General features: G+C 42.2%; 2 protein-coding genes across 3 annotated transcripts; one reads left to right on the top strand and one right to left on the bottom strand.

The window, feature by feature from the left end:
- Positions 1-3,036: 3,036 nt before the first annotated feature.
- cep57 (centrosomal protein 57) lies at positions 3,037-7,508 on the bottom strand. 2 transcript variants are annotated; one of them, XM_041046735.1, is made up of 11 exons: positions 7,364-7,508; positions 6,793-6,973; positions 6,232-6,432; positions 5,953-6,074; positions 5,720-5,848; positions 5,505-5,582; positions 5,204-5,299; positions 4,776-4,859; positions 4,419-4,648; positions 4,186-4,330; positions 3,037-4,097 (listed from the first exon to the last, which is right to left on the bottom strand). In XM_041046735.1, the coding sequence occupies exons 1-11, from the start codon at positions 7,409-7,411 to the stop codon at positions 3,912-3,914; spliced, it is 1,500 nt and encodes a 499-aa protein (XP_040902669.1). In that variant the 5' UTR covers positions 7,412-7,508; the 3' UTR covers positions 3,037-3,911. The 2 variants fall into 2 exon arrangements, with proteins under 2 accessions (XP_040902669.1, XP_040902671.1); XM_041046737.1 differs by having other exon boundaries at positions 4,779-4,859.
- A 348-nt stretch (positions 7,509-7,856) lies between these two features.
- mre11a (MRE11 homolog A, double strand break repair nuclease) lies at positions 7,857-14,380 on the top strand. The gene is made up of 20 exons (XM_041046250.1): positions 7,857-7,924; positions 8,492-8,572; positions 8,889-9,021; positions 9,120-9,280; positions 9,373-9,460; positions 9,568-9,709; positions 9,825-9,939; positions 10,281-10,466; positions 10,582-10,753; positions 10,853-10,933; positions 11,023-11,152; positions 11,255-11,355; positions 11,471-11,641; positions 11,805-11,864; positions 11,949-12,129; positions 13,008-13,094; positions 13,223-13,287; positions 13,389-13,450; positions 13,611-13,704; positions 13,897-14,380. The coding sequence occupies exons 2-20, from the start codon at positions 8,553-8,555 to the stop codon at positions 13,936-13,938; spliced, it is 2,091 nt and encodes a 696-aa protein (XP_040902184.1). The 5' UTR covers positions 7,857-7,924; positions 8,492-8,552; the 3' UTR covers positions 13,939-14,380.
- The last annotated feature ends 338 nt before the right edge of the window (positions 14,381-14,718 follow it).

Here is a 14,718-nt window from a genome sequence, read left to right as displayed (position 1 = left end):
TTCTCAGATAAAACCCATCTGGACTGGCTCATACCGTTTTAATAACACGGCGTGCTGGCAACAGAAAAAAAGTCCGTTCGCTATATGCGTTTTCAATGCAATAAAAACTAAATTAATATTAAAAGATCCCTTGACATGTTTCCGACTTTTTCTAATGCATATTTGCTGCAGTTAACTGTAGGCTACAGCAGCTGAATTAAAATCTAAAGTATGCAGTGTTTCTCCGCAACTTGCAATGCGCATTATACAATAAGCGCCGTTTGGATGCGGCTCTGCAGAGAGAAACCTCTGTGCTGGCACACTGGAGACGGGGATCACGGGAGCTATTTTGGCCAGTTTATCTCACTCAGGGTAGATTTCGCTGAAATCTGTAATGAGAAATTCGCTATTGAGAAGTTCAAGCCTCCAGAATCACGGAGAAGCGATGGCGTCTTATTGCGCACTTGTGGCATCTATGAGCGGCTGTAACTGCAGCCGACTTGTCCTCACTTAAAGTGTCTTTGACTCAAAATTCAGATTGTACTTGTAGGGAATATTTTCACCTGACATTCTGACCGGCGGGGTTAGAAAATACCGGCACAGTTTAACGGAACCCCAGGTCGCGGTAATAACGTATACCGGGGTAAAATGTGGAGGAGGTTTGACGGTGTGAAAGTTTGAATAAGGCCCAACTCTACCTGACAGCTCTCATTTTGATGCTAACTTTAGACTAACTAGTAGCTACTTCAGCAGACCGACAGGTGTTACTGACCTCTCTGGATTAGTTTAAGTTCCACGTGAATCTGAACGAGGTCGAGTCGGCGTCTCTGTCCTTCTCCTGCTTTCTTCACCAGAGGAGCCGTTTCTCTGTTAAATTAAAGAGAAAAGTCAGTCTGAATCCAGACCTGAGGCCTGGACCACAAGGCAGGATCTGTGGTTAGCCGGCTAACTTCAGGTTTAAGCCTGGGCTCTCAGGGTTATGGCGGCGGTCCACCTTTAACAGGTGTGCATCACCAAGCTAACTTGTACTGTGTATTGGAAGGTGTGTTTTTTTTTTTTTTTTTTTTAATGACTGATCCTCATTATGACTGAGGCCCGGCTCCTGAGCTGGAGAGTCCTCTGGAGGACCGAGGTACATAGTGATGTGACTCAGTTAATTCACCACTTCACCCAGTTTAGACTCAACCTCAGGCCTTCGGCAGCTACAGGAACATGAACCAGTGTGGAGACGCGCTCACCTGGCGGTAATGACGGTGATGGCCGACTCATGGCGTCACTGGCCTGAGCGAGGGAGACACCGGATTCGGGTTCTTAAGTCTCGCCGTTCGCCCACATTCTTTACAGGACTCGGTCTCTCTGGCTCTGTCAGGTTTGGGGGTTTAACTTCAGTCCGGCACCCACGCGGTTTTATGGCGTCTGACGTCACACGCTAGGCAGTCGTGCGTTGTGGCGCGTTGAAGGAAAGAGTAAAACTTTCCCCGCACACAAATGTCCGGTACCTGGACTGAACTCCGATAGAGTCGTGTTGCTCTCGTCTCTCTGCTGTTGTAAACCGAGCGACTGCGGATGCGCACCTTTTAAAAGGTTTCCCGCGCGGGAGTCTAATTCTAATTGGTTTGTGGCTGCACCTGACCAGGGGGAGGGCGGAGCAACACAAAAAAAAACATACTTCACACAGCCCCGTGTGTAAGCTGTTCACACCATAGACTGTATAAGACACATCACATCACTCCATCAGTTCTAAAATAATAGAACACATTGTGAAAGAGATCAAAGTATCCAAATATTTCTCCATCATTTTGGATTGCACCCCTGATCTGAGTCATAAGGAAAAGCTCTCTGTCATAGTGAGGATAGTGTCATAAGAAGACCTACCTCAAGTTAAGGAGCATTTCTTGGGCTTTCTTGTTGCAGAGCAGTCAACAGGACGACATTTGTCATCTCTAATCCCAAAAAGGCTAGAGGAACTAAACATCCCATTTGAGGACTGCAGAGGCCAGTCCTATGACAATGGGGCCAACATGAATGGAAAAAATAAAGGTGTTCAGGCAAAGTTGCTTCAGCTGAACTCAAGAGCTTTTTTTGTCCCATGTGGTGCCCACACTTTAAATCTGGTAGTAGCTGATGCTGCAAAAAGCTCACCAGATGCCCTTAACTACTTTGGGCATTTAACAAAATTATTCAAGCTTTTCTCACCCTCCACCCTCCTCCTGAAATATGTGAAAATCACTCTGAAATCATGGTCTGAGACCAGAGGGGAAAGCAGGATAAAAAGCATTGAAGCAGTAAGGTATCAGGCTGGGCAAGTCAAGGAGGCACTTCTGGAGGTGAGGGGAAACAACTGCAGACCCTGTGGTGAGAGTTGAAGCCCAGTCTTTGGCTGAGGAGATTGGATCCTATCGCTTTTGCACAGCTATATGGTATGACATTCTCAGCAAGATCCAGTATGTCAGTAAACTGATGCAGTCACCCTCCATGCAGCTTGGTGTGGCTGTCGACTTGCTGAAGAAAACCAGAGATTCCCTCACCACTTACAGAAACACTGGGTTTTCTGATGCACAGACAACTGCAAAGGAGATGTGTGAAGAGATGAATGTGGAGGCTGAACTCAAACAAAAGCATTTGAGAACCACAAAAAGGCACACAGGTTCTTATAAAGCTACTGTAGTAACTGTATGTGGACTTCAGAAATAAACTATCTTCAAAGTATTATATTCGAAAAGTATCAGTCTCTATCACTACAATGTTATGAATATTGCTTGAACATCCTTATAAAACCCATGTGTGTGTATATTTGTCTTTTTATATTTTATATATTTATGTTTTAAAATGCCGAGTAACAGTCCAATAAATATTGTTCCGTTAGATGCTTGATTGAAAGTATAGAGGTTCAGTTAACTAAAGCTTAACACAGCCTGAGGACGTGGTGATCGACATTTGATGTTGACTAACGTCATGACGCCAGAAGCAAAGGTAATGAAAACAAAACAAAAAACTGAAACAAACAAACAATCGAAGACTGCAGTCATATGCAAACATAAATACTTTATTTCTCACAGAAACACAGTTTCACTCAAAAATAGGCTGCCCACGAGTCGCAAAACAACAAACAAAAAAACAATAGCAAAATCCTCCCACACACACATGCGGAGAGCCTGCAGTTTGACACAGGGAGGGGATTCAGTCCATTTAATCAATCACAGTATTTGTTTTTTTTCTTTTCTTGGGTCATTATTCTAATCAAACTGCAGAAATATGCACCACTTCATCATCATATTCATTGCAGTTTATTTGCACTACCAATGGCTGCTTTTGTGAATGAATCTGTAACTATTAAGCAACCCAGGAATGTTTTAGCACCATGAAATGTTAACTTTTTTTTTTTCCAGGTTGTCCAGGTTGTCCACTACTGTAAAATCTGGCCAGAGGGACACATGAAAAACAATCTTTTCCCATGCTCATTGGATCGTCAGTTATACAGATAACTAATCAGTGATTATAAACGTTCATGCCCTCTGCTGCTAAAAGACATAAAACATTAAGTTAATTTTTTTTTTTTTAAAGTCCAGGCAGGTGTTCGAGTCAGTATGCTCCATGAACAAAAATCCAATTTCTTTAATAGTATTTGTAAGAATGAATCATGTATAATTTATAGCCCTCTCATTCTTTAAAATGTTCTGACCATTTGACACTAATCAGACAATATATTGACCTTGTTTTGACAAAATGCCCTTTGAATGGACTGGGGAGAGACAACTTGATAGAGACAATGTTCCTGATTAATGAAAAATATATTTTTCTCCTGCGATCATGGGTCAAATGTCCATAAAAAGAAACTTGGTGGTTGTGCTGATGGTGAAATAATAGTCATAGGTAGGTAAACAGCACCAACAAGATTAACTGTATTTGTTGTGTTTGTGTCCTGGTGAGTTTCAGGTCCGTAGTGAGGTCTGCAGAGCTTTCATGTCCCTCAGCAGCCTCAGATTCCTCTTGCTTCTCTCTCCTGGTCTAACCTTGACTGCTCCAGCAGAGCGACCTCTTGTGGACACTGTGGTAGTTACTCTTACCTCATTCCCACTGTTAGGCCTAGAGTTAGCTTCCTTTCTTAACTTCTTTATCTAGAAGAAAGACAAGAAAAGGTAAGGGAAAGGAGTCAAAGAACAAAACAAAGTCTTTCAGTTTGGTTGTTTTTGTGTGAAAACCTACCTGCCTCTTGTGTTTGTACAGCTTACTGATCTGCTCTCCCTTCCTCTCCATTTTCAGCAGCAGCCTCTCCTGCTCCCTCTGAAGTTCTCTTCTTTCCTGCTCAGACACACTGTCCTCCACTTGCCTCGTCAGCTCGTCCTGCTCCCTGCAACACACACATTCACGCAGAATAAAATGGAACACTTTTCATAAGCAATTCACTCCTGATCACGCTCAGATGCTACTACACTCACAAGCTCATGAGTCGCAGCTCCTCCTGCAGAGCCTGAAGCAGCTCCGACAGCTCCTCTCCACTCGTGGAGGAGGAAGAGGATGAACTGTCGGAAGGCCTGCAGCTCACTGTCTCATAGCTGTTTGCGTTGTTAGAGACGACGCGGCTGTTGCAGAGGTGTGGTTGGTGTCGCTTCAGAAGAGATAAAACTGACTGGACGTTTGCTCTGACTGAGTGGCTGCAGCCTACTGACTGAAAGCCGGGGAGGAGAGGGGGGAAGGAAAGTTGAAGAGAGAGCCAGTGTGAGGGAAGTGCAGCACTTAAAGCTAAAACCCATTTTATTCCTACGCCAAAACCACAAATGCACATATGACCATACTACCGTTCCAGCAACAAAAGGCACATCTCTGAGGCTCAGTCTATAGTGTGGCTGCGTGTAGGACGAGTGGCGTGGGGAAAATTTCTGGGAAGAGACAATCAGCAAAATCAAAAGTAAGATCCACAGGAATAGGCGAATCTGGGAGAATTAAGTAATAAAATAAAGCTGGGTGCTTTTTTGAGAAAGAAAAGCAGGGAAAATTGTGGATTTATCAGGGTGTCTTAAAAAATGTCCTAACAAATGCACTTGAATTCCTTCCTACTTAAGTGAATATGACATTCACAGATGTACTAACACTGCAGAGAGAGACACTCAGCTGCAGCTGTCTTGTCACATTTGTTCAAACATTTGCTTATAAAGAGGGAAAGCAATACTTAGTTTGGCTAAGCAGAAAACCCTGAACCACCCTCTACCGTGAAGGTCTTTACCTTTGAATTGGACTTCTTATCTTTGGATGGTCTGGTGGACAGTCGAGGTGACACTGACTGCAGCAAGATCCTATTGGCCTCCAGACCTGTCTGTAGCTGAGGAAAGATGAATTGAAAAAAAAACCCACCACACACACACAAAACAAAATGCATTAAAGTGTGTGTGGACATTTCAACATTTAAATTAAGCATACAGTATGCAAAACAAGACTAAGTTTCATTTCAAGTATAGAAAACATTACAACCTGCCAATAGTGAGTCCAAGGAAGAAAATGGTCCCTAAGCAGACTTGTGTCATTACCTGATTGGCCTTATCCTGGATGAGCTTCCTCTGGTGCTCCTCCTCCTGCAGTTTCATCTCTAGCTCACAAATCTTAATCTGACATATTGAGACACACAGTAATCATTACTGTTAGAATAATTAAAGGAATTGTTTTTAAAAAGGCAGCTCAGAAGTTGAGGCCAGTATATGTTGTTTTATCATTTTTCTAACTGGCACTATTTCTTTCAATGTACCTCAGCATTGTTTTGTGTGCGTGTGAGCCTGAGATACTCCTGCTCCAGTCGCTCCAGCTTCTCCAGCTGAGCATGCTCAGACACCGTGTCAGGCTGTCGATCGGCTAACTTGGCTGTATCCGTGGAAACCTGAAAGTGCGGGGAACAGTTAATACAATTTTTTTTTAGTATTTTTAGGTGAAGAGACTTAAATCTACATCACAGCCAACGACACTACGAAACACTGAGCTAACCTGCTGTTTGACCAGGCTGGTCCTGTCTGCCCTGGCGTTGCGCAGCATCCTCCTCATGTGATCCAGCTGTCGCTCCAGCTTCACACAGCGAGACTCTGCAGCGGCAAGGTGGTTGATCAACACTACGAGAAGAATGAAGGTCCACGGTGAGACGGAGAGAAGGAGAGAGATAAATAATAAGATGCATGGAAATGAATATATGTAACAATGAAAAAAAGTAAATGAAAAAGTTATGATATTATTATCAATTATTATCAATATTATTAATCATATACTGACCTTGGTTACAGTCGGACGGGTCACTCATCTCTCTCTCCCTGTCTGTCTGATTACTGAAGAGTCTCTGTGTGACCTTCTCTCTCTGCAGGTGTATGTGAGATGTATCTTTGCCTACAGTTTGCAGACCAAGTCCTGCCTGTCCTTTCTCCAACTCCAACCTCCTGATCTTCTCCTGGAGGTTCCTCAAGGCAGAAAAGATTGCTGCACAAGCACATGCACACCCACACACACATATATACACAAATTTGTGTGACAGATTAGATACAAGGTGCATATGTGTATATATGTATATACAGATAGAGTTCAAACATACCCGGAGCATGGTTACAGACATAGTGTAATAAGATATGATTTAAGAAGAAGTGGATAGGATAGAGGCTTAAGACAGGATAATGTGGAAGAATGAATAGATGTCAGTGAAGCTGAGACGTTCAAGTAGCGAGGCATCATGTTGCACATGTAACCATGGAGCTCTGAAACACCACAGTACCTGAACGGGAACATTGTAAAGGGGGGAATACATCCCACACTGAGACACAGATACACAAATTAAACACTCACCTGCACTGCTGGTCTCTGGGAATGCCTTGCTGGGTGAAGGTGGGCGACATGACTGATGCATGCGTGCTTGGGGTGTGTGATGCACAAGTGTGTCGATGAAGGGACGGTGAGCAGGATACTCTTTGTAAGATGACAGGCTGTCAGATACTACTCCACTGGGTGGTGGTGGTGGACAGAGCTCCTGCACAGAAAAACAGCATTCACAATATATGGAGAATATTAGATGTCAAGAGTGCATCTTCAATACTGATATCTACAATATATTAATAACGGAGATGCGTTAGTGTAGCGAGCCATCATGAGCAATAAAGTTACATAAATATGAACTACACCCTTAAATACGTGCTCTAACTGAACTTTACATCATGATTTCTTGGTCCTGCTCAAATCAAATACAAAACGTTAAGATGAAACTTCATTGCACTCTCAGGTCTGCAACATCAGCTGGTCTAAGTTGTAGCAACTGCTGCTAGGTAGATTCCCGTATATTCTTGCTAACTCTATGACCAATATAAACAGTTGTAAAAAGACTTTATTTCTCCTTTCAAGATAAAAAATCTAGTAAAGCTACCTTCTCCCGCGAAGAATCAGCACCGGGTGTTTTTGACAGTCTCTCCATTGAAATGAATCCGATCCAGTCTGCCTCGCTTGTGCTGAACCAGGGAGTGAATTATGCAAAAAAAAAGATGCCAGAGCTAGTTTAAATTAAAACTATAGAAAACCCCTTTTTAATTACGACTGACAGTTTTCTTGCTAAACCGTTTCCACAGCTGCCAGCGCTAATACGGGTTGTGAAAAGAAAACATCACTTGGCAAGCCACACAGCCCAGGGTTTCTGATGGGTTTGAATCATATTTATACCAGCATAGCCCGCCAGCGCTGCCCACACAGACGGCTACACCATTTTTTCAGAGACAGTAAGCCCGGTGTCTTTCTATAATTAAAACAAACGCACATCGTTTGCTAACCGGAAGTGTAGTTCTTCATCTGCGGATAGTCTACAGTTTTGAACGGCGATGCTTCGGAATAAAAACTACAATAACTCTGAGCCTTTTGTGAGGGGTGTGGAGATGGTTTGCAAGACTTGCCGGGAGTTCATGGCAAGTTAGGTCGTTGAGAGACTTCCGAGGAGGTGGGTTACAGGTTAAGGTTTTACACGTTGTAGCTTATAACAAACGGTCATCAAAGTAGCATAGGCATATTAATTCTAGGGTGGACCCAATCAATATTTAAACGCGTTTAGTTCGCGTTTAGTTAGTTACTTGCGCCCATGGGCTTCTAGCATGAGTGGAAGCTAATTCGCCATCCTCGCAGTAACTCAACGTTATCATTCAGTTACATGTTACTGTTAGCTACTACTTTACTAACGGATTATTAGTTAGCTAGCTATCACACAATATAACACAGTGTTTTGTAATGTATTGTAAAGCGTATTGTTCGGTGACCCTGATCATATAAACATGTCTTTCCTCTAGAAACCATGACAAACATTAAAGTAAGGCTTCTGTGACGATTCACTGATTACTTACTTAAGCGCGGTATTTCTCTATCTATATATGTCAACATAAGATTTGTATTAGTATTTGCATTTATCCGTGTGATATAGTTTTGTAGCAACTCTAAAGTTGATCAAAAGCACTTGTAATTTTTTTAGACAAGATATACAGGACTCAGTTTTTTTTTTTTTTTTTTTTTGCAGGAATCGTCTTTTGCTGATCATCTGTCTGGTGTAATCAAATCTCTCTTTACTCCACATCATCATGTCCTCCGAGAAAACATCGTGAGTCTGTTTAAATTATTAATAATAATTTTAAAAAAAGTTCTCAGACCAAATATATTGTACTTGTGCTGTTTGGTTATTAACAGAGATCCTAATATATCCCAGTGCCCAGTGAACAATGAGGAATGTCTATATCCAGGCTAGTGATGTGCAAAGCAGTTCTTTTCAGTGTTCTGAATCACTAGAATCAGTTCATTAAAAAGATTCAGGCCATATACAATGTTGTCTCATGTTCAGGTATGTTCAGGTTCAGAATGATCTAACCTAAATGAGCTGTATTTCTTTTCAGTGATTGTATTGTTTGCTGTTTTTATAGGGATGATGAGGATACCTTCAAGATCCTGATTGCTACTGATGTTCACCTTGGTTACCTTGAAAAAGATGCGATCCGTGGCAATGACTCTTATAACACACTGGATGAGATCCTAAAATGTGCCAAGACAAATCAGGTACATGCAAGTTGATAGATGTGTTTGTGTATGATGTCAGATGCATGATTAAACATTAAATTAGATTCATTTCAGAATTTTCTTTTCTTTGTTTTCAGGTCGATTTCATCCTGCTGGGTGGAGATTTGTTCCATGACAACAAGCCGTCACGGCGATGCCTCCACAACTGCATCACTATGCTCAGACAATACTGCATGGGAGACTCGCCCATACGCTTCAACATCCTCAGTGATCAGACCATCAACTTCAACACAACCCAGTCAGTCTCTCTGTCTCTGTCTGTGTGGTCATTCCTTCCTACCAGTGCTGTTTTGTTTTGCCAATGTTGTTTTGTATATGTATGTGTCGTAGGTTCCCCTGGGTTAACTATCAGGATGAAAACCTGAACATCTCTATTCCTGTGTTCAGTATTCATGGCAACCATGATGACCCAACTGGGGTGAGTTGCTTCCAGTGTTGGAGAAATTATTATATCATACTAATAAGCAAGCATGTGTATTTCTGTGTGCCTGTGTTTTTGTATAACAATGTCTTTTTTTCCCTAAGGCTGAAGGTCTGTGTGCGCTGGATCTGCTAAGTGCCTCTGGTCTTGTCAATCACTTTGGTCACTCACAGTCAGTGGAGAGGATAGAGATTAGTCCCATTCTCATGCAGAAAGGCAACACCAAGCTGGCCTTATATGGTCTTGGTAAGTGTGTGTGTTTTCTATAATCTTTGTCTGCATTCTTCTAGGTTTATATAAAAAGAGTTGATTGAAAATTGTTATTTTGGTCTAAATCGTATGTGTGTGTGTTTATGTGTAGGTTCTATCCCAGATGAGCGATTGTACAGGATGTTTGTCAACAACCAGGTGACCATGCTTCGCCCTAAAGAAGACCAAGATGAGTGGTTTAACCTCTTCACCATTCATCAGAATAGGTGAGTGGTGAAGAGGTTAATGTGTAATCCAAAGACTGTTTTGCACATACTGTATACTTCTCTATTGTAAACTGATCCTCAGTCAGATGCAGGATGAATGTGGGGAGGGAAGTTATGGCATCGGAAATTAAAGCGCTTTTTTAAGTATAAAATAATATGTTATTTAAGGTTTTAGTTCATATGTTATGTTATGTTTATCATGCTTTGTTGATATTTTGGAATGTTTTCAGATAAAGGTAAGTCTTTACCACATTATCTCACAAACGGATGAGTTCTTCATTATGTGCTGTTTTTGTTTTATCCTTCCTGTGTGTGTGTGTGTGTGTGTGTGTTATGTCTAGGAGTAAGCACGGCCCCACAAACTACATTCCTGAGCAGTTCCTGGATGACTTTCTTGACCTGGTGGTGTGGGGTCACGAGCATGAATGTTTGATAGCGCCAACCAGAAATGAACAACAGCTCTTCTACGTGACCCAGCCTGGCAGCTCTGTAGCGACCTCCCTGTCCCCTGGAGAGGCTACCAAGAAGTACAAATATATACACACACACACACACACACACACAGGGAATGATTGTCTCCATATTCTGAGTCCGTTTTAAAGTGATCAGTAAGCTAAACCTTTATTGCTGATGTGTATCTAGGCACATAGGGCTGCTGAGGGTGAAGGGTCGTAAGATGAACCTGCAAAAGATCCCCCTAAAGACGGTGCGTCAGTTCTTCATTCAGGATGCGGTGCTGACTGACTACGAAGACATCTTCACACCTGATACACCCCAGGTCACAAAGAAGGTGGAGGATTTGTGCTATGCAAAGGTAAGCCCAAAGTCACCATCGAACGTAAAGGGCCAGACCAACACTTATCGCTCAGTCATCTCATCCTGTATTTCGTTCTTTATTTCTTTTATTCTGTAGGTCATGGAGATGTTAGAAGAAGCTGAGAGAGATAGGCTTGGAAGTCCGCTCACCCCAGAGAAACCTCTTATTCGCCTGAGGGTAAGATGGAAACACTTGCATGGACACATGTGCACACACGTTCATATTCACGCTTCGTTCAAAGTCTTCAACTTGATTGCCCTCCCCAGGTGGACTACAGTGGAGGTTTCGAGGCGTTCAACACTTCTCGCTTCAGTCAGAGGTTTGTGGACCGCGTGGCCAATCCAAAAGACATCATTCACTTTCTCAGACGCCGTGAGCAAAAGGAGAACATTAAAGGTCTGGCACAGGCTAAATACACAGCTATGAACTCACAGTATACACCACAGATTGATGTACAATACTATCTGTTTAACTTGCTTCAATCTTTGCGCTTTTTAGATGAGGTCAATGTTGACTATGGCAAGCTGTTAAAAACAACTGCAGTTGAGGGACTGAGAGTGGAAGACCTGGTTAAACAATACTTCGAGGCAACCGAGCAGGTACCGCACATACGTGGATGTACAGCCACATGCTGACAGGGTGTCATAACACTTATTTTCATCTACTCTCTCTACTGTGTATTTTCTCTAAAAGTGTCTCTGTATGTCTTCACAGACTGTACAGCTGTCCCTGCTGACTGAGCAGGGTATGGGGAAGGCCATTCAGGAGTTTGTAGACAAAGATGAGAAAGATGCCATCCAGGAGCTGATCACTTACCAGCTGGAGAAGACACAGCGCCACCTCCAGGCCAGAGGAGTAACGACAGAGCAAGATATAGATGCAGAGGTAAGGGGAAAGGGCATGGAGGCATGCTTTGGAAGTGGAGCAAATTATGAAAACGTTCAATAATAATAATAATGACTTTATTAATACAGAATTTCTCACAACAAAGTTACAAAATGCATATGTGTATATGTCTTTATAAGACAGCATATTATTATACTTTCAGATCAAACAATTCAGAGACTCCAAAAAGAACACAACTGAGGAGGAGAATGACATCAGAGAGGTGAGGGTGTAGAACAAACACAGGCCTGCAATTTTGCGTCTGTTGCTGTGGAAAACTGTACGCTCGGCTTTCTTTCTCTTTCAGGCTATGAACAGAGCCAAAGCTCACAGAAGGGAGCGTGGCGACGAGCCTTTAGACGCTGATATATCCAGCGAGTTTGCCGATGTCGCTATGGCCTCCGACGAGGACTCGGTCCCGTTCCCTCCCCCCACGCGAGGCAGAGGGCGGGGAGGCAGGGGACGGGGTGGCCGGGGGAGGGGGAGAGGTGAGTTATCATCACTTGTCTGTCACAAATATGAAGTGAGAATAGAGGTGCAGAGAGACACACAGGGGGCAAATAGATGTTCCAAAGGTGGAAGAATGTAGGCTTAGTTCAAGGCATTGGCTCAACACAGCACTGAGTGCCTGAGCAGCAGGTCACACCAAGCATACACAGACATACAGTGACGAGACTATTGTGTAAAGGTGATGCAGAACTTAGCAAAAAATAAGCAAATCTATAGGTCAGCAGCCCTAGAGCAAAAGTGATTGATTCATTGAGCTAGATTTATAGTGTAAGAGGTTAGCTGATTGGTCATGTAATAAACCCTGACTGGTACATCTGTCTAATAAAACAAGAATTGTAAGATTATAATGTAGAATTTAACAGAAACAATAATGAGTTTCTAATATGTGTTGGAACCTCACTTGAAGTTAACAGCATTGATACTGTTCAGTCACACTCTTCTTAAATTCCAGCAGAGGGCGGTCAGAAGTCTTCAGATCATGTTTACACCCTCTTTCTGTTGAACTTTTGATTAATGAGTGTTAACAAACAGGGACAGAGTTCACTCTTAAGTAAAGCTCAGCCCTAATTCAAAGTGAGCTCCTGAGTTACAGCTTCAGCTGTAGTACGTCACTACAGAAGCACTACAGTTTAGGATTATTAGGCAAAGACAACTTATTGTAGCTTGTGTAATTTTCAGACTGTCAGTGCACAAAGTAGGCAACGTTATTTTAATGGCATATGACACTACAATGGCACAGTTCAAATTGTAATTTTAATTGGGTTAAAATACATTTAATGCAGCAAACGGTTCAGTCTCATGTACAGTTATTCCACCACATATCCTCATTCCACTGTTGTTCATCTGTTCTTTTCAGGTGCAACTGCCTCGGAACCAAAGCCAGCCGGTCGGGGTCGTTCCCAGAAATCCTCGACAACAACCCAAAGCAGGAGCATTATGCAAGGTGGGAGAGTGTAAGAATCTGTAGACATTACTAAAACGGCAGAGAGATTCGATTTTCATCTTTCAGTTTCTTCCTTTGCTTTCACCTCCACTCCTCCTTCAATGTGTCCTTTTCGGCTCATTCCTCAGCATTTCAAGGTTCATCCCAGAGATCATCTCGAACTGCAGCCTCCACATCTTATGCAGCAGATGAAGTAAGTTAAATGACAACACATACATACAGTAAACACAAACACTTCCTTTTTTTCTTCTGTACCATCCTCCAAAACTGGCTCTCACCTGTATGCATCCTCAGGTGACCATTGATGACTCCGATGAAGATATCTCTGTAATGAAAGCTACTCGACCTCCTCCAAAGTATGTTTGTTTCAGTCTACAGTGTGGTAGTCCAGTCTTTTAAGGGAGAAGAACAAATAGTGACATAGAGTGACAAATGTAGTGACACACTTCCTTTCTTCCCGCACACCACCTGTTATTGTGACAACTATGATGTGTTTCTGTCTCTTGCTTACCTCAGACCAGCACCGTCATCATCCTTCACTAAGTGCAGCTCTCAGAGCCAGAGCCAGTCGTCCAAAGGAGTTTCATTTGATGACAGTGATGATGATGAGGTAATGACTATGTGAACGAAACTATGTTTTTTTTCCATTGCTAATAAATGACTTGTAAGAAAATGTATATCCCCACACTTAAGATTACATAATACATTTTAGATTTGCTTGCCAAAACTTAACTACACTTGATTTATTTTAACATTTCAGTTTTTCATGGAAAACGTCTGTCTGTTTTTTTTCTTGATCCAGGATAACCCATTCAAAGGCTCAAGCCGTCGGTCACGGAGATAACCAGAAGTTCATCTGTTATGTAATACTTATTAATGTTGCTGATTTTCCCAAAAATCTATAATTGGTAATTAGAAGATGAGCTGCTGCAGCGTTGTTCTGAAGGACTTCAAAGTGCACACTTCCGTTTTCTCAGCACTCAGTCTTTCTAGTTATTCACAATAAATAATTACATTGGTAAGCTACTGTTGCTTAGGGTGAAACTATCCGTTGATCTGTTTTGGTGAAGAGGCTGGGCTCAAGGCTATGGCACGGCATGGCTTCAAATAAGACTTACTGTACATGGTCTGCAGTTTTCACAACATCATTTACTAGCCACTAGCTGAACCTAACAAATGGTGGAGCCCATCTGCTACTGTACATCGACACTGATCAGTGCTGGGTTTCGTCATTTTGGCCATTGTAGAATTCTGATATTCAGGAATAATAAATGTTTTTTTTCATATATTTTCAACTGTCTCTTTGTTTTTGAATTGTGGGCTGTGTCTCTTTGAAAGGCTGTGGCTGCAGTCACAGACAAGCCTTGTGTTGGATGTTGAAGGTGGAGAAAATGGCATCTGTCCACCACAGGGGGGCAGGCTTAGAGCGACAGTGGAAGTATAGAGTATGTTGATTATCATCGAGTGTGTTGTTGTTAAAAAGCTTGAAGTCAAGATGCTGCAATTTAACTTTGCAACATATAGTTATTTTTCAGTATGTTCCAGACTTAGATTGAAATTTGAGTCGAAAACTGCCATTGGCATCACCTTTGTTTGCACTTTATGTAATGATTTACATAAATTC

This window comes from Toxotes jaculatrix, chromosome 9, assembly GCF_017976425.1.
Source record: "Toxotes jaculatrix isolate fToxJac2 chromosome 9, fToxJac2.pri, whole genome shotgun sequence".
In the NCBI taxonomy this organism is placed as follows: domain Eukaryota; kingdom Metazoa; phylum Chordata; class Actinopteri; family Toxotidae; genus Toxotes; species Toxotes jaculatrix.
This window is presented reverse-complemented; position numbering and strand designations above follow the sequence as displayed.

Excerpts from the sequence above, each read along its gene's own strand:
- cep57 (XM_041046735.1), bottom strand. The coding sequence starts at position 7,411 with ATGGAGAGACTGTCAAAAACACCCGGTGCTGATTCTTCGCGGGAGAAG. Across the intron at positions 6,974-7,363 it reads CTGATTCTTCGCGGGAGAAG|GAGCTCTGTCCACCACCACC; the intron begins GTAGCTTTACTA and ends TTTTCTGTGCAG. Across the intron at positions 4,649-4,775 it reads CTTTTGTTGCTGGAACGGTA|TCAGTAGGCTGCAGCCACTC; the intron begins GTATGGTCATAT and ends CCCGGCTTTCAG.
- mre11a (XM_041046250.1), top strand. The coding sequence starts at position 8,553 with ATGTCCTCCGAGAAAACATC. Across the intron at positions 10,467-10,581 it reads CCTGGAGAGGCTACCAAGAA|GCACATAGGGCTGCTGAGGG; the intron begins GTACAAATATAT and ends ATGTGTATCTAG. Across the intron at positions 11,356-11,470 it reads ACTTCGAGGCAACCGAGCAG|ACTGTACAGCTGTCCCTGCT; the intron begins GTACCGCACATA and ends ATGTCTTCACAG.